The sequence below is a fragment of the Crocodylus siamensis genome, chromosome 1 (assembly GCF_052110815.1).
Source record: "Crocodylus siamensis isolate JL-2025a chromosome 1, ASM5211081v1, whole genome shotgun sequence".
Taxonomy (NCBI): Eukaryota; Metazoa; Chordata; order Crocodylia; family Crocodylidae; genus Crocodylus; species Crocodylus siamensis.
The window spans coordinates 420,467,305-420,492,121 of record NC_143395.1 but is presented as its reverse complement, the minus strand read 5'-3'; the positions used below and the strand labels follow the sequence as shown (position 1 = coordinate 420,492,121).

The 24,817-nt window shown below is 56.0% G+C and overlaps 2 protein-coding genes across 2 annotated transcripts; both read left to right on the top strand.

The window, feature by feature from the left end:
* LOC149875538 (uncharacterized) overlaps nt 1-24,817 on the top strand; it is a 246,051-nt gene that overhangs the window by 56,935 nt on the left and 164,299 nt on the right.
* LOC149875545 (tripartite motif-containing protein 6-like) lies at nt 5,008-19,167 on the top strand. 2 transcript variants are annotated; one of them, XM_090030959.1, is made up of 2 exons: nt 5,008-5,444; nt 19,032-19,167. In XM_090030959.1, the coding sequence occupies exons 1-2, from the start codon at nt 5,046-5,048 to the stop codon at nt 19,131-19,133; spliced, it is 501 nt and encodes a 166-aa protein (XP_089887085.1). In that variant the 5' UTR covers nt 5,008-5,045; the 3' UTR covers nt 19,134-19,167. The 2 variants fall into 2 exon arrangements, with proteins under 2 accessions (XP_089887085.1, XP_089887084.1); XM_090030958.1 differs by lacking the exon at nt 19,032-19,167 and adding an exon at nt 14,782-14,998.

The window sequence follows — 24,817 nt, the reverse complement described above, 5'->3', positions numbered from 1 at the left end:
AGCTCCATGTTCTTGGGGAGCCCTGACACAGGACACAGCCTGTCTGACTCACAAAGAATTGCCCCCCGCCCACCTAAACAGAAACTGGTGAAGATGCAGTGAGAGACACACCTAAAACCCTCCAGATCAGGGTGACAAAAGTGCAACAAGTGCCCTAGGTCTCATTTGCATCTGAGATGGGAACAGATGACCATTCATTTACATGAGAGATGGAGAACAGAAAACCTGAAGCCGAGACTGCAGTGAATCCTGGGATCAGCAAAGCAGGGGAGCACGGCATGGTGGGGAAGCTGTGCTCCAAATGCTAATCAACCCCCACACCCAGCTCCGCATTTATCAGACCAGTTCAATCTGGATTTACAAAGGACTTTACCCCCCCCCCACACACACACCTCTAAGCAAAAGTAAGTTTACTGGGCATCTCGGGCGGTACATTCCCCGGTCCCGCTATGGGGGGCCGATGTAAACTTAATTGGCTACAACTCGGTTGCCGGGTTAGGGAGCGCTGAGGCAATAGACCGAGTCCGAGGGGTACGGGCAACATTTGAACAATGGCACAGGGTTCATCACAGCGTCCAGCCCGTTGGAGCCCTGCCCACAAGTGTTGTCATACTCTTCCCGAGACGACGGGTGGAAGTCCTCTCCACAACAGGTTATGAACACTCCAAGAATTGCCTTAAGTCTGTTAAAAGACTATAGTAAGATCTGGAAAAGTCATGCTAAGCTGAGGCTTGTTCACAGCAAGTAAAAATCCAAAAACCCTGATGCTGCAAGCTATTGTTTCTGAAGACACCACGAGAGATCCCATCAAGTATATCTGCTATCAAGCTGGCTCCAAGTAGATGTTTCCTGAGTATCAATCAAGTTCCTGAGATGTTCCACCCAGATAACCCCTTGTCAATAGAAAAGACAATTTGATTTACAATATTGAGAATGATTGAAAGAAGCTGAACTGGGGGTATAAAAATCTGTAAAAGAAGCAGCAGTGTGTGTGCTGACACCACTCGCTTTCTTCTGGAGAGGCGGCAGGAGGAAGATCATCTCCCTTCAAGGATCGTGCTGAGAACTTTAACCTGTCAGCTTTGCAACCCGAGTGCCTGGGACTGGTGAGATCCCAGCTCTCTCTCTCTCTCTCTCCGCATAGATTTCTGAACTTGAACTGTATTAGTTAAGCTTGAGCTAAGTTTCCCCAAATACTTAGTGAAACCAGGGTATACTGTGACTGTTTGTGCTTGTTTTTCCTTTGCATGTCTATCACTACTAGTGTCAATATATATTTCATCTACTTAGCGATAAATAACTTTTATAGTCAAACTGGTGGTAACTGGGTATATTTTGCCTTCTTTACTTCTCTTTCCCCACTTGCTCTGCCGCTACTCCCCTCTTACCTAAGCTAAAGATCCCCATGAAACCCAGAAACACTATGGGGTCTGCTCAGCAAGAGACTAAAAGATTGGGACGTGCTGAGTTCAAAACGCATAAGGGGATCAGCTTGTACAGGCTGATTGACCCAGTTTGGCTCAGACGTGCCCTGATGAACTGAATGCTGGCCCATGAGGGTGTCATCTGGACACCCAGCCAGATTCAGAGGTCTTCTGTTTAACTGTGTGCTTGTGTCTGACTGTGGTTATTGTTGCTCTGATGAACTGATTCTTGGCATATGAGGGTGTCAGCCTGTCCATGCTGATCAACCCGGCCAGGTCAGACGTGTCACGTTAATCTGCGTGTGTTTGTGTGTATGACTGATTTGGGGACTGGAGGAACCCAGCCCCACTGAACTGAGTCCTGCAAGATAGCTCCACTGGGGGCTGAGGGCTTGCAGAAGGGAGAGATACAGCTCCGTACAGAAACACAAGTAACGCAAGCAGCACATTGATCGAATTACCAAGACCCTAGCCCTAATAAATGAGCACACCCCAAAGTAGTGGGCAAATCTGGTAGCACATGGGCCGACAATGCGAGGTCACGGGTGGTCAGGCTAAATGGACATTGTCGTGCATCCACAGATGCATCTCTAGCAGGCCCAAAGAGGTGATCCTCCCCCTCTATGCAACGCTGGTCAGGCCGCAGCTGGAGTACTCCGTCCAGTCTCTGGGCGCCGCACTTCAGGAGGGACGTGGACAGCATGGAGAGGGGCCAGAGGAGGCCACTCGCATGATCCAGGGACAACAGGGCAGACCCTACAATGAGAGACTGCGGGACCTGAACCTGTTCAGCCTCCACAAGCGAAGGCTGAGGGGGCACCTGGGACCATCTATAAACTCACTAGGGGGGACCAAAACGGTTTGGGAGACACCTTGTTTCCCCGAGCACCCCCTGGCATAACAAGGAATAACGGCCAGAAGTTGTGGGAGAGGAGGTTTAAATTAGACATCTGTAAAAACTACTCTACTGTCAGGGCGGCTAGGATCTGGAGCCAACTTCCAAGGGAAGTGGTGCTGGCTCCTACCCAGGGAGACAGGAAAGGGGCTTCCCATCAGGCCTGTGTTGTGAAAGCCTCACCCCCGGGCGGGGCTCCCAGACTTGCCCCTCGCTCCCCCCGCAGAGCAGCGGCTCCCCAGGCAGGCACAGAGCGAGGGGCTCTGGAGCGATACGAGCTGCTTCGGGCTCTGGGTGCACGTGCAGAGCCTGCCCCGCAATCCCAGCACGGGGCCGTGCTGCACCACGCAGACATCCCCTCACAGCCCTCGGGAGAGCACTGCGAATGGGGTTGGCGTTGGTCCACTGGTAGCTCCCGGGGTGCGAGAGCAGGCGCAGGAGTGCCCTGAGGGCCACAGCTGGACACGGCCGGCAGAGCCCTGGGGACAGGCTGCTGGGACAGACGAGGGCCTGGCTCCCGGCGCCAGTCGCCCTGTGCCTGCAGCGCTGCAGGGGAGCGTGTCTGTGGCTGCACCGACGGCACTCAAGCCCCTCGGTCCTGACTGCGCCCTGGGGTCAGCCTGCGCCGCCCGGCATGAGGGGTCACACCGAGATTCAGGACAGCCTCACGCTGGCACAGAGCTCAGCTTTCGCCCTCTGCCTGGAGGAACATTGCTTGTTTCTGGTGATGTGCTGGACGAGGAGCCACTTCCCATGAGGATCCCATGATGCCCTGAGATAAAGGGGTCCTGCCCCTCTCTGCCGCTGCACTGCTGGGCGGGGGGGCAGCTCGGGCTGCTGGCTGGGGCGCCGGGGCAGACCTGGGGGTGCGGTGCCCTGCAGCACTCCCTCCTGCTTTAATCACTGCTTCACCCCCAGTTTCAAACCAGCTGCCTGGCAGCACCAGCAGCACTTCTAGTCTGGCAGCGCTGAGGGAGTCGGGTCCCTTCATGGCTCCTTAAAATCGAGAAGATCCCTTTGAAGGTCTCAACTGGGCAGGTGTTAATGACACTTTCTTCTCATTAACTGGCTTGATGTTCTCCCAGTCAAGCTGCTCTTTGTTGTGCAGTGCTGCGGTCTGTGAGCGGCTCCTCCTCGTGACGCTCCTCTCGCAGACCTGCACTTTGCTCTTAACTCATCCAGGGGAGTTATATTTGTGGTGGCGTCAGTCTGAGACTGCACAGTGCAGCCCTAGGCCCCGGCATGTTAGTAAAGCTTCCAGATCATTTTTAACTGGAGAAACCAGTGTGGTGCTCTGTATGTAACACTGCACCTCACCGTCTGCACCCCTCTTCTCAAACCTGCAGGTCTGCCCGTGCTGGGTGGTGGGAGCTGGTGCCCCTGGCTCAGGGGGCTGGTGCTACTTCCCCACCTCTCCCCAGCCCACCGCTGCCTGGCTGCAGGGCAGAGGGGATGCCACTCCGTGTGGGGGCATGAGGGCAGCTCTGCCATCCCCCGACCAGCCCCAGACACGGACCCCTGTTCTGGACACGTGGGGGAGGGGTTTTGAGGCGGGGTGGGGGGGAGAGGGCAGAAGCAGGGAAAGGACCAGGGGGAATCCTTCAAACCCTTCCCTCCTTCTCTGGGCACCTGCTGCCTCCGAGTGTGTGGTGGGTGTGAGACCCCTGAGTTGGCGTGTGCCCCAGTGGCTGGCTTGTCCACCTGCAGAAAGCTGCTCTCTGTCTAGCGCAGGGGTCAGCAATGTTTTTGGGCAGAGCACCAGAAACATCCACAACCTCAGCTTGTAAGATACTGGGGTGCCAGGGGCAGATGGCACGGGAGCCGAGATGTGCCCAGTCCTTGTTGTGACAGTACAGACATAGCCCCTTCCCCACTGCAGACTTGAGGCACACGAATGCCATAACGTGCCGCACACTGGCACCCGTGCTGGGATTGCTAAGCCCTGCTCCTGCTTGTAGGGGCTATCAGCTAGCCCCACTTCCACAGAGCTGGGGTGCACCCGGGGTGATAACAAATGCCTTCAGGTCAGGGGCATCACAGCTGGCAGAGGTCCCATAAGGTGAGGACAGCTATGCAGGGGTTGACAGGGGAGAAATGAAGGGGACAGCCCTGTGACAGGCTGGTTCCTGCCCAATGGCTCGAGGTCTGGGCTCACTTCCCTTGTCTGGGTGCTGGACCCAGGTCTCTGTAAGGCCTGGGAAGGCTGCTGGACCCCGTTAGTGTCACGATGGCTCCAAGGGACTCTTGTTTCAGCAGCTCCCTCTGCCACAGGCCTGATGAGAACCTGTGATCATCCTCTGCCCTTGTTAGTCCTAGGCATTGCCCTCCAAAATGAATTGACATTTTTAAAATCCTGCACCACGGTGAAGGCACGCTGCAGAGCGCACCGCTGGGTGCACTGTTTCCTACGTGTTTGTGAGTCGGGGGGTTTCTCATCTCTGCCCCCCTGCCTGTGAACGCCCTGTCTCCCCAGCCGTCCTCCTCCCTGCTTCTATTGCTCCCTTGCCCTCACCCCTCCTTCCTCTCCACTCAGTTCAATTCTTCCATTTACTTTCCCTTTGGCCCCTCCCCTCGGCCCCTCCTCTCTCTTGTTAGAAGCTGACTTGCAGGAAATCAGCTCCTGTGCTCAGGGAGGCACCACCCAGGATGGGCCCAGCCTGCACGGAGAGGAAGAAGCAATCAGCAGAAGCCGGGGCCGTGCAGCCTCAGACCCTCCAGGACAGGACATGGCTGAAGAGGCCGCCTGCTCCATCTGCCTGGACCTCCTGCAGGAGCCGGTGACCATCGGGTGTGGGCACAACTTCTGCCGAGCCTGCATCACCCAGTACTGTGAGGACCGTGTCCGTGGCTCAGGCGATGCCGTCCCCTGTCCCAGCTGCAGAGCAGAGTTCCAGGTTGGGAGCTCCCGGCTCAACACGCAGCTCAAAACCCTGGTGGAGAAGATTAAAGAGCAGAGTCTGAAGCCAGGAAAGGAGAAGATGGAGAATCAGTGTGTGGAGCACGAGGAGAAACTCAAGCTCTTCTGTGAGGAGGACGGGGAAGCCATCTGTGTGATCTGCAGGGAGTCCCAGGCTCACCGCGGTCACACAGTGCTCCCCATCCAGGAGGCTGCCAAGGATTACCAGGTAGGTGACACCACTGGCCCGGGAGAGCCCATTGCACAGACACACACTTACCTGGCAGGGGAAGCAGCATGACCACGTAGGCGAGCTCCCCAGGGGAAGCAGCGTGACCTCGTAGACGAGCTCCCTCCGGCCGGGAGGGTACTATGAGCTGTGAAGTGGTGTGACTGCTGACTTGCTGGAGCCATGGAGGTGGTGGAGCAGGACTGAAGAGGCTCGGTTGTTGGAGGCGGCGGCGCGGAAGCAAGCCTTGATTCTTGAAGAGTATGGATCAGCAAGTGTTTCGTCTAAGATGCTGTTGGCTTCGACAATGAAGAGCGTTTCTGGTGAGCGTCCTGGCGGCATGGCGTCGGAGGTGGTTGGGGACTGGTCCACGGTGGGCCGCAGAGGCAAGGTGGTGTCGTCGGAGAGGAAGAGTGGTAATGTTGCTGGGCAGGAAGATTCTAGAGAGGGGGCGGTCCCGCTGCCGGAAGGGAGGCGGAGCTCTGCAGAGAGCAGTAAAGCTGCCCGGAAGGGCCCGGAACCTTCCTTTTGTTTGTGGGAAGAAGGAGACCCCCGAAGAACGCTGAAGCTGCGGGTCAAGGCCACTTTGACTCCAGAAGGGGTCAAAGGAGAAACAACTATGCTGAGAGCAGACTTTATGACCAGGGTGCTTTTTGAAGAGTTGCAGGTGAACCCTAAAGATTTAAGTTGCGTGGTGGCTTTTGATAACTTCCGCCACTGGAATATCACCTTTTGGAGGCGAGAGGCGTACGCTGCCTTCTGGGCCCGGTACGCGGAAGTAGCAGACAAGGAGGACTTACGGGGTCTGCATTTTGAAGCAGGCCAGAAGGCACGGGAGAGAGTTTTATATTTTAAAATGTATACAGATGACCTAGAGCATGCAGATGTCAGAAGGTGGCTGGAGGGGCGGGTCGAAAAGATCCTCGATATTCAGCGGGTCCTGGATCAGTGGCAAATCTGGACCGGGGCATGGAGAGCCAGAGTCCTCCTGGACGAAGACCCCAGACACCCCGGCGGGGTGAGACACCTGCCCTCTGTCGTGTCCATAGGGCCCTACCGCGGATACGTGACTTATCATGGCCAGCCGAAACTGTGTAGCAGGTGCGGCTTGGCGGGGCACCTGGCGGCCTTCTGTAGCCTGACAGTTTGCTATAGGTGTGGCGGCAGGGGGCACCGGGCACAAGCCTGTAAAGAGGAACTGAAATGTACTGTTTGTGGAGGTGAGGGGCACTTGCAGCGCCAGTGCCCCCTGTCCTACGCGAACAAAGCCCGAGAGTCCCACGCAGCAGAGGAGAGGGATAAAGAAAAGCCAGAGGAGGCGGAGTCCACCAACCTGGATGTAGACACCTTCCTAGTGGAGGAAACACCGGAAGCGGAGCAGAGACACGACATGATCGAGGCGGCTGACCAGCTTTTGGAGTCGGGAGGAGAGGAACACATGGAGGAGGAGCACAGCGAGGCAGCGGGAGAAGGGGCACACGAATCGGATTCGGCAACCATGGACTTGGACCTGTCTGGGGAGAAGGGGAAAGAGCCCTCCCCTGTAAAAAGAAAGAAGAAGCGGAGGGTTAAACCTATGAAAAAGAGACTAGAGGAGGAAGGGGGAACGGTACGGGGGACAGAAGGGACTGCACAGAAAGGAGACAAGGGGAAGAGCGGGAAACTGCTGGTGGAGGGACGAGAGGTTGAGGAGTCTGGGAGGGCGGAAGTTTGTGGCTACCTCAGCCCGACTGCGATCGAACATCTGGCTAGGGCCACGGGGATGCGGAAAGTGGGGGAAGACAGCTCAGATCCCAGTAGCGGATCGGATGTTTAACAAGGTAGGCTTTGCCTGAAAAATAGCCATGATGGCGTTGACTATAGCATCCTTAAATGTAAGAAGTGTATATGGGAGGCAGAGATGGGAGTCAATGTATAGCACCTTACAAGGTCTGGACGCGCAGGTGTTGGGCCTACAGGAGTGTGGGATCCCCTGGGGGAGAAATTATGGCTATCTGGAGAAGCGCTGGGAGGTGGGACCGTCGTGGTGGGGGGGCTCAAACGAGAATCGAGCGGCAGGAGTAGGGTTCTTGATGAGGGAGCGGGGTTTGAAAATCAAAGGGCAGCAGGTCCTGGAAGAAGGGCGACTGCAAAAGGCAGTGGTTGAGGTGGAGGGCGTGGAGGTGACGTTGTACAACGTCTACGCCCCGGCCGAGAGAACGGAGAGGGTGCGTTTCTTCCGCAAAATGGGGATGTGTATGGGGGGTGGAGGGCCGCGGATCGTGATGGGGGATTTCAATTGTATACTTGAAGAGGGTGGGCGGGTAGGGGTTGGGGAGAGAGTCGGGATGGATAGTACAGGGAAGTGGTTGCGGGGGTGGATTCAAGATGAGGGGCTCCAGGATATTTGGGCAGGGACAGGAGTCTTTACAAGAGTGGATCCCGGTGGGCGGGGCCAATCGAGAATCGATTTTGTGCTGGTGTCGGAGGGACTGGCAATCCATGGCAAGCGACTGATAGACGTCAGCTTCTCAGACCACCGCGTGCTGTGGGTGGAAGTGGGCATCGGGCAGGGGCTGAAACAGGGCAGAGGGGTCTGGAAATTAAATGTGTCCTTACTGGACGACCCAGAGGAATGCATGGCCTTTCAAAGGGCGTATCGCCAGTGGCAATCCTTACAGCCCCTTTTTCCAACACGGTGGGACTGGTGGGCAGAAATCAAGCAACGCGTGCGAGAGTGGTTCACTGCGGTGGGGAGGAAGCGGGCGTGGCAGAGGAAGAAGGAGTTAGTGCGTTTACAAGGGGAAGTTCAAAGGTTGTGGGAAGAGCGGAAGAAGGGGGCAGCGGTACAGGGAGAATGGGAAAGGGCGAGGGAGGGAGTGAAAAATTGGTTCCGGACCAGGATGCAGGAGCGGATGTTCCTGGCCAAGGCGGAGTGGGTGGAGGAGGGAGAGGAATGGGGCAGGTTTTTCGCCTTGCGGGTGAGAAGGAAGAAGCGGGTGATGGGGGCGGTCCGCACGGCCGAGGGAGGGAGGGTGGAGGACGTGGATGGGGTATTGCGGGAGGTGACTAGGTTCTACGGGGATTTGTTTCGTAGGAAAGCGGGGAGGCGAGAAGACCTGGAGGGGCTGGTGGGGAGTTTGGAAGCCAAAGTGGGGGAAGACGGGAGACAGGGGCTGATAAAGGAATTGACGGAAACCGAGATGCTGGGGGTCTTGAGGACAATGCCTTTAAAGAAGACCCCGGGAGGCGATGGGATCCCGGTGGAATTTTATGGGAAGTTTTGGGATTTAGTGAAGGGGGACCTGCTGGCCCTGTTTAAGGAAATGATGGATCGGGGTCAGGTAGGGGAGGGCTTTGCCCAGGGAGTCGTGGTCTTGATCTATAAGAAAGGGGGACGGGAAGACATTAAGAACTGGAGGCCGATCACCCTGCTGAATTCGGATTATAAATTATTTTCCAAGATCCTAGCGACAAGGATGGGGGAGGTGTTACCGCAGGTGCTGGGCGGGGAACAAATGGGCGTGGTGGGGGGGCGGCGGACGACACACACACACTGGCTGCTCCGGGATACGCTGTCGTACATTACCGACCGGAAGTGGAACACGATAGTGGCGAGTCTGGACCTGCAAAAGGCGTACGACAGCATCGGGCACGAGTTTCTGTTTGGGGTTCTGGCAGGGATGGGGATGCCGGGGGAATTTGTGGGGTGGCTGCGGGCGCTCTACGGGAGGGCAACGAGCAGGGTGCTGGTGAGGGGCTTCCTGGGAGAAGCCTTTGCAGTGGATTCGGGGGTGAGGCAAGGGTGCCCGCTGTCGCCGGGGCTCTTTGTTTGCGCCATTGAGCCGCTGGCACAACGAATTAGAAGCGATAGGGAGATCAGCGGGGTTCGAGTGCCGAGGGGCGGGGAATTAAAAGTCCTCCTGTACATGGACGACGTGACATGCGTGGTGCGGGACGAGGTGTCCTTAGAAAGAGTGGTGAAGCACGCCAAGGAGTTTGGGGAGGTATCTGGAGCGAGAGTGAACACAGACAAGAGCGTAGTCCTGGCGGTTGGGAACTGGGGGGATTTGGGGAAATTTGGATTGAGGGTGGAAAGGGAGGAACTGAAAATCCTGGGCGTGTGGATGGATACCCATGGAAAAGGGAAGTGGGCTTGGGAAGTGTTAGAGGGGAGAGTCAACCAGACGGTGGGGTTGTGGAGCACCCGGCATTTATCCGCAAGGGGAAAGGTGCAAGTGATCAAACAGTGCCTGTTGCCAACGATCTTGTACACGGCGATGGCGTACCCCCCGTCCTGGCTACAGGCCCGGCGGGTCCAGCGGGCATTATGCCTCTTCTTTTGCGGGGGGAAGACAGAGAAGGTGGCCAGGACAGAGTTATATAAGGAAGAGGGCTTGGGGGGATGGGCTCTCCCGAATATAGAGGGTTTTGTTTATGTGCACTTTCTGAAGATGGTCGTGAGGGAAGCGAGGGGCGCAGCGGGACCGGTTTCTAACCTTTGCGTTTTCTGGGGGGGAAGGCTCCTACAGAGGCTGGGACTGTTTGGGAGCGGGTGGCGGGGGGCGTGGGCTTGGCGGATGTCACTCCCTTACGCACGCCTTGGATCCTTTGTGGCCAGGGAAGGCTTGGCAGGGTTAGGGATGGAAGGGCTGGCGGATGCCAGGAAAGTCCTCAAGTTCCTCAGGGGGAAGCAGAGAATGGCTGATGTCGGGGAGTTGAGCACGGACAAGGTCAGCAGGGTGTGGGGAGGGTTGGTGGGGAAGGAATGGAAAGGGGAGCACGAGGAGCTGGCCTGGAGGGCCGTGAGAAACGCACTGCCAGTGCGACAAGTACTATATCGATGGGGACTCACACGGTCCCCCAAGTGCCCAAGAGAACTTTGTGACGAACCTGAGTCCGTGGTGCATGTTTTGTGGGGTTGTTTTTATGCACAGAAGGTGTGGGGGAGGGCAGGGTTTTTTTTGAAGGAGACAGGGAGGGCAACGGGGATCACGAGTGAAAACGTGCTCTATGGTTTGACAGAGGGGACGGATGGGTCATGGGGTGTGAGGGTGCTTGTCACATGTATTAAAGTAGCAATTTGGAAAGTGCGTTCCCTGTTAGCGCTAAAGGGCTCGTGCTTTTCAACGGTAGAGTGTCTGCAATTAGCTATGCACGAGTTGTATTTCTATAGCGGTAGAGGAAAGCAGAGAACGCAAGGAGGGGATACAACGCCCTGGGAAGGGCTGGACTTCAGAGGGTTGTTTCAGCCCCACGCAGGCATAGGATAGTTTAAGGGACAGCATATTTGCCAGCAAGGGTGGGGGGGGCTTTCAGCAGGTCGAATGCGACATTGAATATGTGAATATTATGTAATAAGGTGGGATTCTGGTTCCACAATGTGTTTAATAGTGCCTGTTTTTGTTTTTCCCCTCTGATAAAATGGATAAGGGGCTCCAAGAGTGGGTGAGGGAACTTGGAATTATATAAGAAGCAAGTTAAATGATTTCTAAATGGGTTTTCAGCAAGTCACAAGTGATTTTGTTTCTTCTGTGAATGTTAGGAAATTTTGTAAAAGTGAGTTTGTATTAACTTTGTGAAACCTCAGGTGGGTTTCTTTTATTTGTTGTTTTTCTTAATGGGTTTGATAGTGTCAGTTTTTCTAATAAAATGTTTTTAATAATAAAAAAAAAGCCAAAAAAAACCCCAAACCCCAAACACTTACCTGGCAGGGGCAACACCGTGTGTTTGGGTCCAAGCAAGCAGTTTTCCTTCAGTGTCCCTGGGGATGTCTGTTCTTCTGGCGTGGCTTAGTACCTGTCGGGGTGTTGGGGCTCAAAGCCCACTTTATGAAAATGGGAGGCTCCTCCCTAACTTGCTTCTGCACCCATATGGCCGAGGGCAGGCGAAACTTGGGAGCTTGCGCCTGCACATAGGGCTCTTGGGCTTCCCTTTAGCTTGCTCCTTCAGCCTTTTGGTGGAGTGAAGTTAGTGGGCATCTGGACTCCGAGGCCTCTGGGTTTGTGGCTTGCACAGAGGATGCCTGCCATGTACTGGGCAGTACCTGAAGTCCCACGCTGAAGTGTCTGCAAGGGAGGGTACTTGCCGGTGGTCGTGCAGCACAGACTGGAGTGACTGAGCTCTGCTTCGCTGACACAATTCAGAACTGATTTGGGCCAAGAGATAAAATTAGTTAATGGTGGCGGGCCAGTCTGGGTTGCTCCTGTGCTGAGCCTCCCACCTCACTGCTCCTGGCCGAAAACCATGCTCTGAGTGTCGCTCCTGTGACACCTAAGTCCAGTCAACCCCCTTCCTGGAGCCCAGTCACAAGCCTGGGGTAACCGCTGCTACCCCCGGACTCGGGTCTTTGGTAGGGCTCCGTGCTACCCAGGGTGCACAGACCCTGCAGACCTTGGGGGTGCTTAACCCACTGTGGGATTTTGGGGTGCTTCCTTCCTACAGGAGGGAAAGAAAAGCTAAGCCCACCTTAGCAAGCCTAGCAAAGTTAGCTAACAGGGCTGGTCTAAGGTGGTTACTACAGGGTGTCACAGCTGCCCTCAGGGCACGTCCTGTGCTTAGCCCCCCAATTCCCTTGGCCTCAGCCCTCTTTGTGTCAAGTCTCTGGGCCCCTTGGCCCTGTCTTGCCGTGTGTCCCAGCCCCTGGGATCCCTGGCCCAGGGTGGGCAGTCCCTGGCCTTTCAACTCAGCTCAGCCCCAGAACAAACTGAACAGGGCAACGCAGAGGGCTGATAGTATTTTCTCCATACAATGCAGCTCAGAATATGATACAACTTGGTTTAGAAAGCCAGATTAAAGATAAAAGAGCTTTTCCTGTAGCAAGTAACAGAGGAGCAGCAGCCTGGGAGCAGAGACTGCTCCCTCTTCTGCTCCAGTGCAGATCTGACTTTCACTTCTGCTCAGCAGAAACTCTTCTCACCACATTTCTCACATGTAATGCACACTACGATTTCCAGCCGCTGGTTTGGAGGGGAAAGGCTGTGTTGTATGTGAAAAAGTATGGTCATTTTCTTGATTAAATGAAGTGTTTCATAGAGTCTCATGGGATATAACTGGCCAGACTGGACGGCACAGGGGTCATGGCTGCGCTGTGCGGCAGCTCGGGAGCTGTCTCGGAGGGAGACGGCAGCACGGTCCGTGTAGGTGGGAGCGATGTGCTGGAGCAGGAGGCGCCGGGAGGGCCCTGGGGGGTGCAGGGCAGGGGCCTGATCCTGTTCAACAATCCTGTCTGTGAGCTTGTTGCCGGACTGGAACTGGGCTCAGAAAGTCTGTGGTTGACACTGAGTTGGGAGGTGTTGCCAATGGGCCCAGATTCACACTGAATGGCTGCAGGAGTGCTGAGCTTTAAGGAATCATTCTCCATGCCTCGGGATTGTCCTTCGGGAAGGGTTTTGGCTGATCATAGAGCATGGATGCCAGAGCCTCCAAATCCACATTACTCCAGAGTTGGGAATGCTTTTCTCTCCCTTTCCCAGAAAAAAATCTCCTCTGGACTACATTCCCCTAGACTACATGCCAGCACTCACTGCTTGAATTAACTGACCAGTCCCAGGTGTCTCAAATGCTGCGTTTCTGCCTAAGAAGAGCCTGCGGGGGCAGGGGGGGGAGGGGGGAGGGGGTGGTGTTTGGGATGCTGCAGGTCAAAGCAAGGGAAGGACTGTGGGGGTAAGGGGATGACAAAGCCTCCTCTGGTAGGAGCACGCGGCAGCCACCACCTCTCTTTCCAGGTCTCCACCTCCAGTTCCCTTACATCTCCCTGCCATGCCTTGTTGTTAAGAAAATTGAAGAGAGGTCAGGTGATAAGAGGATGGTAAGAGGAGAGCTAAGATCCACCCGGATGAGGACGGTCCTCTTCACAAGCCTCTTTCCACCCCTACATCCTGCTCCTTCCTACTCCTGGCCAAGTGTCCAAATGTGTAGCCTTACCCCTGGGATCCTGAACCCCTCAGTCGGCAATTGCCACTCGCTCTGCTGCCCCAGGCCAGAAGTCACAGTGTCTCCTGGCGCACGGCACCACAAGTACTTGTCAGTGAATGCAACACTCCCCCATTCGTACAAGAGAAGATCAAGTGGTTGTCACCGAATCCCTGCTTCACTTAATCCACAGGAGATTAATTCATGATTACTCACCAGCCTTCCTTGATTCCACCCAAAATGAATTAACATCCATGAATTCCAGAGTCCCACCCAATCCGTGGCTGAGCACTTCATCATCAATGAACTCACCAGCCTCCCTTGGTGCCCCAAAGATCAGTTAGTTATTCCCGAATGTACAAGTCTTCATCCTTCATACTAATTACATTAATTGTCCTGCTTTTTTTCTCTAATTTCGTGCTTTGCATATCCACGTGCGGTGCACAGCATTTCCAAAACCAGCCATGCATTCCGCACACCAGTTGTAGTGTGTGCCGGATCCTTGTTTTTGAGCCCACTGGAGTTCCTGGGGACCAGTAAGACCTGGTTGCCACCATATCTGACTGTCTGCAACAGGGAACCTGCTCCTTTGTCCCCGACAGCACATGGACCCTTTTTCCGGGTGCTCCGGTGCCCACGCAGCCCCGCTGGGCTTTCGGAGTAGATCTGCCCTCGGACCCTGCCCTGCCAATGTTTGGTGCCTGGCACAGGGATGGGAGCCGGCTCTGTCACAGGGGCCGGGCCCTGGTGTGGAAGAAGTGTCTGGAAGAGACCAGAGGAAATCTGGAGATGGAGCAGGTGTAGGAAATGCAACAGGGCCTTGGCCCAGGGCAAAGCCTGTGTGCTGCAGACCTGCCCCCTTCCAGCCGCCCACCCCTCCTGCCCCAGCAGTACCCAAGCCTGTTTCCCAAACTGGCCCAAGCTGAGTGAGAAGCTGTGCATGCCAGGGACGGGCACGAGCCCCAGGGTCAGACACCTCGGGCACGTTTCTGAATGAGCTTCTTGGCCAAGCCTGTTTGATGCAGAGGCATCAGGATGAGTGGGGGAGCAGGGCACGTGGGTGCAGGGCATGCTGGGAAATGCACATCTGCCGAGGGGCAGCAGCTGGACTTTGCTGGTGCTGGAGGGAGATGTTGCCCCATTTTTTGCTGCTAAAAAACAGCAGGTTTTTTCCCTGCTCATGAAGCGTGTCTGCAGAGCAACCCTGAGGTGACTTCTCCCCTCACAGCAGTTTCAGCTGCTGCTCGTACCCGGTGCCAGCGCCCCTGAGCCAGCGCCTGCAACGAGGGGTCGAGAGGAGCGGGGAGGGGGCTGGCCAGGAAGCCCCCCACACGGCTGCTTCTGCCGCTTGCTTTCCCTGCACATTTACTGCTCCCGTACCAAGCCCCCCTTGTCCTGACACGTGCCAGGGTCAGGAATAAGGAGCTGATGCTTCTCCTGCCAGGTGCAGCTCCGGCGGGCCCTGCATCCTCTGAGGAAGGGGCTGGAGAGAGCCCTGGCGATGGAGGCCACGGAGAAGGACACCACCACGGCGTGGGAGGCAGGTGCCAGTCTGTGCTCCTCGAGAGCTCGTTCCCGTGGCAGAGCTGGCGGTGAGGGGTGGGGGAGCTGCTAGATTTGCCCCGCGGGGCTGTGTGTCATGGAGGGAGCTCTTCCTCGACATCGGGGGATGCTGCGGTCTGGGGGAGAGCTGGGACCAGACTGGGCTGAGGTGCTGGCAGCTTCACCCCTTCCTTGCCACTCTCCCAGGGGTGGGACCGAGCCACTGCTCTTCGCCTGCACGACATACTTGACCTCCCATAAAATGGGCCACACTTTGCAAGCTAGAGCCATGTTTGCTCCCAGAGCTGCTGCACTCTCTGCACACCCCGAAGCCCATGTCTCTGCCTGTCCCAGCTGTCCCAGGGCTGTGGCACCGCAGCAGGATTTCCATCACATCCGTGTTTCGGTTTCTGTGAGAGTCCTCTAGCAGCTCTCTGAAGTCTAAAAGCCTCGTATCAGGATGGGCATCGCTGAGGCAGAGGAGGAGTGGTGCAGAGCCCTTCCTGCGGGGCCCGGGGGCAGGGCAGGCTGGGCACTCGGCATTACCCTGCCCTGCGGGGAGGGGGAGCCCCGTGCTCTTTCACCCCCGGTGCCCCCGCACGAAGGGAAAGGGGCTCTGGAGTTTGCTGTTCCCCACCCCAGGGCCAAAGGGAGGCAGTGCGTGTTCCCCTGCCCTGGCCCGTGCACAGGGGCTTCAAGGCTCCCCGGCCCGGGCAGCTCTCACCGGGGCAGAGTTCATGTTTGTGGGACTGGTGCGGGCTCCTTCTTCCGCCCTGCAGCCCCTTCCTCACGTGTCTCTTCTGTGCTTTTCCTGGTTCTTGGGCTGTCGTTTTAGGATCTTCCACTTTCCCTACCTGGAAGGGAAAAGCCCCTGGCAGAGGAGCCTGTCTCCTATGTAGAGAGCTCGTGTTGGTGAAGGGGGCTCCCTTGGGGTCCTTCCCGCCCATCTCCCTTGGCCAACACATGCTCCAAGTGCTTTACATGGAGCATCTCCTGCATGTCTCGCCCCAGGGACAGCCCCAGGCCTGGCACAAAACACTGACATCAACAGATCGGCCAGAGATGATCTGTGGCCCACTGGGTTTTGCTGCAAGCCCCAGAGCCTTTACAGAGACCCCAGATCCTAAATCTCTGCTCTGGATAGCAGCCCTTTTGCTATGGGGTGAAAGTATGGTGTGATCCTTTCTCTAGAGAGTGCACCACTATATGTAATGTGTGTGTCGTATAGCTGGTGACAGTCTAGCTACTGACAAAGGGCTGCACACCCTGAGTTCATGCCTTCCCTCTGCCATTGCAAAGCTGGAAGTGGAGATGGCGGCTCACACTGGTTTTTGCTGCTTGTCCTGGAAGAACAAGGTAAAGCGACAGAGAGAGAGCATCAAGTCTGAGTGCGAGAAGCTGCGTCGCTTCGTGAGCGAGGAGGAGCAGCGGCTCCTGCAGAGCCTGGAGGAGGAGGAGAGGGAGACGCTGCGGCACCTGGAGGCCAACGTAGCCCAACTCTCCCGGCAAAGCGCCTCCCTGCGCAAGCTGATCTCGGGGATAGAGGAGAAGAGCCGGCAGACCCCTGCTGAGCTGCTGAAGGTGAGCGCGCGCTGCTGATGCGGCCCCCAATGCTGCTGCCGTCTGGCACAAAGCGGCCCTCGGCCTGTGTGGCAGAAAGCCACCTTGGTTTCCTCCCAAAATCTCTGCCCTGTGACTCTGTGATTAGAGGGGCCAGCACGGAGGAGTCACACCTCAGCCTGTCTCTTTAGGTAACCTGAGCGGGCTGCAGTCCTGAGGGGGGAAACCTGCTCCCTCTGCCCACGGGACTGGCATCACCCACCTGGGTGGGGCGCATCTACCTGGGGAGCTGGCATCTGCCCGGTAACAGGTGATGCATTTCAAATGGGCTGATCTCCACTGGCCCAGGTGACTGAGGTCACAGGGGCTATATAGGCTGGGGGGGGAAGGAGGCTCTCTCTTCGGCCATGAGGTGAAGCAGCAGCAAAGCAGGGGAGACAGAAGGGCCTTGCCATCCGGACCTAGCTCTCTCCCTCACCCCACGACTCCCAAGGGGAAACTGGAGAGCTCTGGAAGATGCTTGTGAGGAAGCTACTCGAGATCTGATTAGATATCTAGCTGGCAGTAACAGAGATGCGTGATCAAAAGGCTACCTCAGCCCCTGTTTGCTCTTTAGGATTTCTAGGATATTGCTCAATCTTGTACCCTAGTTTCCCCTACCCCCTGTAATCAAGAAAGTTCTCCTTTTTCACTGGTGTGGGAGACTTATTGAGGGGTGGGTCTAAATTACACCTAAGAGACCCCTTAGGTCTGCAGACTAAGGGAGACTTTGCTTTTTGCCCCCGGACTTGGGGAAGTGCCCCAAGTGCCTGTACTGCGTCGAGTACCTGTCGGACTATTGGGCCTGTGTTTCCCCGAGGACACAGGGCCGAGACAGTCCCTTCTCGGGGTGGTGGCGGCTACGTTACCCCCAGACTAGCGAGGGTGCTCCGGGAGAGGGGTCGGCCGAGCATAAGGCACCCTAGGGAGGCGCTCGGAGCCTGGGAGGTGGGCGGGCGCAGGGAGGTGGGCGGCTCAACGCAGGAGCGCCCCCTACTGGCCCGCCACAGCCTGGACCCCAGACCTGATGGAAACTGGGCCAAGACTCAGGTGAGAAAGAGATACCATCATTATTGTTAAAGGATCTGGCAGGAAAAGTTGTATTAGGATGGTAGATGAGGAGCAAGACCTCCAGGCCCAGTGACCACATGATATCCATGGAAAGAGCCTCGTCAGCCACCGCCCTGGTGAAAGGGCTGCTTGAGCAAAGGCAGAAGAGGGAGGTCGAGGATGCGGCTGTGTTTAAACAGTTCATCCTCCAGAAATGGAAAGGGCTTGAAGGGAACTGAGGGAAGTTGCCCGTGAAGGTGGTGAACCGCTGAGAGCCTGGGAGGACGCACACCAGCACAAGGCCCAATGGAGGCAGCAAGTAACCCAGTGCATTTCTCCAGCTCAGAGCTGGGAGCCAGCGGGACCCCCCGGCTACAGACACAGCGGTGACAGTCACCGCAGGGGACACGTGTGAGATGGACCTGGGCCGTCTGCTCTCTGTGCACGGCCAAGAAATGGTGTGAGTTGGGAGCTGTTGTTGGAGTCCCTTTCCTCATCCGCTGTCAGTGTCCTGGAGGGAAACCCTCGCAGGGGCCAGTCCTGGCTGAAGCCCCTGCAAGCCCGTCGCTGGTCTCACGCCCGTGGCTGGTGCAGCGGTGTGGCCGACGTGGCCGAGACGCGCCCGCGGGGAGCCCCGGAGAACGCGACGCGTCACAACGGCCCCTTCCAGACCCGGCTCGTCGCTGTGCCGCTCGTGGAGACGCACACGGCCGTTGAACTGCTCCCAACGTGTCACTGGTTGGGGGTCCGGTGACAGCTGTGCCCGTGCTGTGGCCCTGACCTCAAGGGGAAGTGTGGGCACCCGGCTGAGCGTGCTGCCCAGTGGGCAATGAGGGGGGTTTGCACCCACACTAGGGGAGTCCTAGGGGCGGGTGACTTGTGGCTGGGGGTATTGTCACTTTATGCTTTCATTTCTTTCCTGAACGTGACTTCAGTAGCGAGCCGAGGACTGAAGTGTGCAGCGTGCTTGCCTGCCGTGGTGGGGAGAGCGGGGGGCTGTGCTGGGAGCTAGGACGTGTGTCTGGGCAGGCATGGGCAGGGCGTGCAGCGGAGCAGGCGGGGAGGACGCGGAGGCTGCTGTAGGGTTACCGTATTTCCAGGTCCAAGAAACAGGACACCTGTCACATGGCGGAGGGGGGCAGGGGGAATATGATGGGGGGCAGTGACATGCCAGTGCCTGTCCCTGCCTGTACTGTTGCCCCCACTGCCAAGCCAGAGCCCCCGCCAGCCTGCTGCTGCCCCTCACTCCCAACCCACTGACCCCAGCCCTGCCAGTGCCCCTCACCCCCAAACTGCAGGACCCTGCCCCCCGGGCCATGATGGTGCCCCTCACTCCCGGCCCGCAGCCCCCCAGCGCTGCCCGTGCCCCCGTCCCTCCGCATCTGTGCAGTGAGTTCAAGTCAGATGAGGAATTTCTGAGTAAGCAAGACACAATATGGACATGAAGTAACTGGGAATTACTGGTCGTGGCTTATCTTGCTCTTCATTATTTCCTTCATACAGCTGCAGGAGACAGGAGAGTCTGTGACCCCGGTTCACAAACATGGGACGCTTTGGAGATGGAGAAAGGTAAATCGAATAGAGATGCCAACTCTCCTGCTCTAGACTCTGCTTGTCTGGCCTGATTTGATAGGTTCAGGTGTGAATGGAGGAATGCCGTGCTCAGCAGATCTGCACAAGGTGCGGTTAGGAAACGCACTCTTTCTCTTACAAGCTTCCTGCTTTGATCTATTGTAAGTATTTATTTCTACGCCTTCAATTGGGTGTCAGATGAGGAATTTCTGAGTAAGCAAGACACAATACGGACATAAAGTAACTGGGATAAACTCCCCGCAGTGGTGGTGCAGTCCCCTACCCTGGAAATCTTCCAGAGGAGACGGGACGGTCACCTCGCCGCGGTCACTTGAGCCCGGTGTCTTGTCCTGCCTGGTGCAGGGGCTGGACCCGAGGATCGACACGGTCCTTCCAGCCCTGACCGGCCACGAATCGATGAACAGTTTGCTCCTCACATAACATCCTGGGTTCCCCTTTTCATGCTGCACTTCAGGCTCTGGGCTCCTTTTGGATTTCAGTTTCCATTTTCTAAACTATTTGGTGCAAACAGTCTCCTAAAGCTTGCTATTTAATATCATGACACTTTTCTTCTTGCCTTACTGCGTCCCTTTTTTGTTGTTAAGAGGTATGGCTCTGTGCCAGCGTGCTCATGGTCCATGTCTCCACTATGGCAGGCTTTTGAATTTAAAGTAAGGATATACATTTCCTTAATTTTAACTTTAGGATCTTCCCCATTTTTCTCTACACAGTTCTCCTTTCTAAAACACAAGACCACCGTACTAACTTTAACTCTCCTGCTGTAGAAGATGCTGAAATGAATCCTGTGGTATGATTACTGTTGGACTAACTCTGCGTGTCCGTGTTTCTACCGTCTGCGGGAGCACGGTGATGTCCACGCGCTAGTACAGTCAGTTAGGCGAGTCTGCTCCAGTGTGCTGCACTTCCAGCGTGTCAGAGCTGGCTCCCTGCACGTGTATAGGAGCCCATAGTGATTCACTAAAATCATAGAAAAGTTTTTGCATTTTTCTTTTAGTAATACATACGCTCGGCTGTATTGTGATCACCTTCTGTACATTTCTTCAGCTTTCTTTTTAATGGTTTTAGTCTTAAGTATTATACATTGCATCTATCTATCAGTTATCCAAGTTAGGCTATATGCCATTGAGGGGAAAACAGTATTCACTGCTGAGATACTGCCGGAGAATTTCAATAGAAGACAGATAAATAGTGTTTCTGAGGCAGGCATTTCTAATTCATCGTCCACTCAGTGTTGTCTAGGTGCAAACATCCAATTTATAAATCATGGGGGATTCTCATATTTTTCAACAGTTTGGAGGAGAGGTTTTTCATGGACTCCTCCCCTCCGGGTCGCTGTCACACAGGCTGCTTCCCTCCCAGCCACGGCACACCTCGTGGTAATTCAGACCATTGCTCACATGAGAAAAGCTGCCCAGGACGGCGGTTACTAGAACTTCATTTCCCTGCAATGCAATACGGGTTTTGTCCTGCCCATAATGTCAAAGCAAAACACAGAAATCTTCACCACTCTTTAGCCTTCCTGAAACTTAATTCAACGTATCTCAGCGCCGAGGACACAAAATAAAGTAGATGAAATGAAGTTAAATTAATAATCCCAGCTTTTCAAACCAGTGACACCCATCATGGCATCTAACAATTCCCTTCAAGCTTCCTCCTGGTCTTGCCCCTCTGGGGCAGCTGGCAGAGGGGCCTAGAGCACAAATGCCCTGTGTCTTATTCCCTACTTCCCTTTGGCCCCACATATCCCCTTCAAGACTCACTCAAAACTGCACCGAGCCTGGAGATCTGTTTCTTTAAAAATATATAAATGCCCCCCGATCATGCAAGTAGCCCTTCTCTGAACCCTGTCAAGGTTGTCCACGTCCCTCTTGAAGCGCAGTGCCCACAACTGGACGCAGCTCCAGCTGTGGCCTGACCAGTGCTAGTATCCCCTCCCTGGACCAGCTCGTGAGGCACCTACTAATGCAAGAAAGAGTGCGGTTAGCCTTTCTTGTTACCTCATCACACAGAGTCACAGAATCACCCCAGACAGATCATCGAGTCCGACCCCTACCGTGGGCAGAAAGGCGCACTGGGGGTGGAGGGGTCACAAGACCCCAGCCAGGTGCCTGTCCAGTCTCCTCTGGAAGATCCCCGGGGAAGGGGAGAGCACCCCCTCTCTGGGGGCCTGTTCCAGGCTCTGGCCACCCTTACCGTGAAGTCGTTCTTCCTAATATCCAACCTCAACCTCTCCTCCCTCAGCTTGTGGCCATTGTTCCTGGTGACTGCAAGGGGGCCCTGGGGAACAGACTGTCCCCGAGTCCCTGCTGCTGGCCCCTGATAAGGCTGTAGCAGCCACAAGATCCCCCCTCAGTCTCCTCTTGCTGAGACTGAAGAGATTCGGGTCCCTCAGCCTCTCCTCATAGGGCTGGCCACGGAGGCCCCCAACTGTACGAGTGGCCTCGTGTGTACCCTCTCCAGGTTCCCCACGTCCCCCCTGAAGTGCGGTGCCCAGGGCTGGACACAGGACTCCAGCCGCGGCCTGACCGGCGCCGCACGAGGGGGAGCAAGACCTCTCTGGCCCTGTCAGTGATGCCGCTGTTGCTGCAGGACAGGGTGCGGTCGGCTCTGCCTATTGCTTCGTCGCGTTGGCGACTCACATTCATCCTGGAGTCAGTCCTGACTCCAAGATCCCTCTCTGCCTCTGTGCTGCCGAGGGGGGCAGCCCCGAACCTATAACCGTAATGCTGGCTCCCTCTCCCCAGGTGCAGCGCCCCGCACTTGTCCTTGTCGAACCGCATCCTGTTCAGATCCGCCCACTTCTCCAACCGCTCCAGCTCTGCCTGGACGCGGTCCCTGCCTGCCGGGGTATTCACTTTACCCCCCAGCTTGGTGTCATCAGGGAACTTGAGCGGGGTGCTCTCCACCCCCTCGTCCAGGTCGCTGATGATGTTGAACACCACCGGCCCAAGGACCGAGCCCTGGGGGACTCGGCTGCCCACACCCCCAGTCGACATCGACCCGTACCCCCCCACCTCTGGGTGCGCCCCTCGAGCCAGTCTGCCACCCGTGTGACCGTGCATTCGGCAATGCCGCAGCCCCTCAGCTTGCCCACCAGAACTGGGGGGGACACGGTGTCGAAGCCTTCTGGGAGTCCAAGAAGACGACACGGACTTCCTCCCTCCCATCTAGGCTCTTTGTTCCCTGGTCATAGGAAGAGACCAGGTTGGTCAGGCAGGATCGGCCTGGCACGAACCCGTGCTGGTGACCCCTCAACATCCCTTCCCCTGCAGGGCTCTCACAAATGTGGCCCTTTCATAGATTTCACAGACATCAGGGCTGGAAGGGACCTTGGGAGATCATCGAGTCCAGCCCCCTGCCCAAAAATTGATACATTTCAAAGACCTTCCCCAGGACAGAAGTGAGGCTGACTGGCCTGCAGTTGCCAGGCTCTTCCTTCCTCCCCTTCCTGAAAATAGGGACCACACTGGCCCTTTTCCAGTCCTCAGGGACTTGGCCCCAGCACCAGGAGTCCTCGAACAGCCGTGCCAACGGCTCCGCGATGACACCAGCCAATTCCCTCAGCACCCGCGGATGAAGGTCATCCGGGCCTGCCGACTTGGACACATCTAAGCCCTCCAGGTAATCCTTAACTAGGTCTGAACTAGCAGTCGGGGGGCTCGCAGCCTTCCCGGCCTCTCTACGCTGTCACCCGAGAGCGCCCCGTTGTCAGCGGACAGGGGCACGGAGGCAAAGACCTTGTTGGAGAGTTCGGCCTTCTCTCGTGTGTTAGAAATGGAGTACTGTTAGAAATGCACAGCTTGCATCTTGCACCCGATAAGAAAGAAACGCAGCCAAGGACCTTGTTCCTTTCCTAGCCTTGCTACAGCTTTTCTTATGCTAAATCGCAGACTCTCCCCCAGCTTCTCCCTAGCCTTTCTCATGCAGATTACAGAAGCTGGAATTCAACTGACTGTGTCCTTGAAAGGGGCGGGGGTTGAACTCTTGGTGCCCTATAGTAGTCTCTGAGCATGCTTAATTAGCTGATGCATGTTTACCTCTCCGCCCTGCATACTTAAGTAGTTAATTATACTATACATGCGATGCATGTAGTGATGTAACCACATGTATGCTTGTATGAAACGGAAGTGAGCTGTAAGAGTTCCTGTTTCTGCACACGTGCCCAGGAGGGAGGAGATAAATACAGCCCGCAAAATTCCTTTGTGGGTTCGGAGTAATCTGAGTTTTTGACTCTGCTCTGACCCTATTTGCAAATACACCTTTTGTGCCATCTAATGAGTGTGTGTCTGTGATTTTGGTGGCCTCCAGAGAAATGAACCGCTTTAAGCATCACGTGCATCCGTCACCACCTGCCCTGCCCTGCAGGAGTCCAATGTTACCCCGAAACTTCTTCTTGCTAACTATATACTTGAAGAAGGATTTTTTGTTATCCTTAATCTCAGAAGCTAAGATTAGGATAGCCTCCTTGAGGAAGAACCACCGTTCCTGGACCCCCAGACTAGCTACCCCTGGGCTCCGAGTGCCTCCCTGACTACTGCCCTGAGCACAGCGAAGTTGCCTTTCCTAACGTCAAGCATTTGCGCTGAGCTAGTTCCCCTCCCCACCTTTCTCTGAATAGCAAACTGGATCATTTCATGACCACTGTCCCCAGCCTCCCTTGTGCTAGCACCTCCCGCACCAGGTCGTCCCCAGCGGCTAACACCAGATCCAGTACGGCGTTTCCCCCGTGGGGACGAGCACCTCCTGCACGAGGTGCAGGTCCTGGACGCACGTCAGGAGCCTTCGTGAGTGGCTCGACCTGGCCGCCTGCTCCTCCCAGTTGATGGCAGGGTAGTTCATATCCCCCGTGACCACAACATCCCTTGCACACACGGCCTCCCCCCGCTGCCTGGAGAATTGCACATCCAGCTCTTCCTCCTGATGTGGTGCCTGTAGTAAACCCCTACCACCAGATCCCTCTCTCCACCCTCCTTGGAGCTTGACCCACAGGGTCTCGGTTAAGCCTTCCTCTGGTCCCATTTGGAAGTACAGCTGGTATACTGGTCCCTGACACAGAGCGCAACCCCCCCACACACCTTTTTTCCCCTTCCCATCTCTTCTAAACAACCTAGAGCCCTCAAGGTCTACTGCCCAGTCAAAAGTTTCATCCCACCATGTCTCCACCAGGCCACCCAGGTCGATTTTACTACTTGCAAGCAGGAGAGCAAGCTCGTCCCGCTTGTTCCCCAGGCTTCTTGCATTAGTGAAGAGACACTTACTCCCCCCAAGACAGCCCTGGGCACTCCCTGCCCCTTCCTGAGGGACAACGGGTCCCTTGGTCTATACCTGAGCTCTTACCTGGGAAGGTCCTACACCTGGCTGAGTTGTCTCTTGCTCCCGTGGATCCCCGTCCCCCGATGAACTTAGTTTAAAGCCCGCCGGAGGAGGTCAACCAGCCTGTAAGAAAACAAACTCTTACCTTTGGGGGAGAGATGGAGACCATCACGCCCCAGGATGCCCTCTGCTCTGAAGTGCCGGTTGTGGTTCAGGAAGCTAAATCCGGCGTGAGGACACCAACCCCGGAGGCGCCGATTCACCTCACGGATGCAGGCGGTCTGCCACTGATGTGAGGTGAACATGGATGCAGGGGGAGCAGTGGACATCGTCTTTCTGGACTTTTGGACAGTCCTTGACACTGTCTCACCCCGTTCTCATTA

Excerpts from the sequence above, each read along its gene's own strand:
- LOC149875545 (XM_090030958.1), top strand. The coding sequence starts at position 5,046 with ATGGCTGAAGAGGCCGCCTGCTCCATCTGCCTGGACCTCCTGCAGGAG. Across the intron at positions 5,445-14,781 it reads AGGCTGCCAAGGATTACCAG|GTGCAGCTCCGGCGGGCCCT; the intron begins GTAGGTGACACC and ends TTCTCCTGCCAG.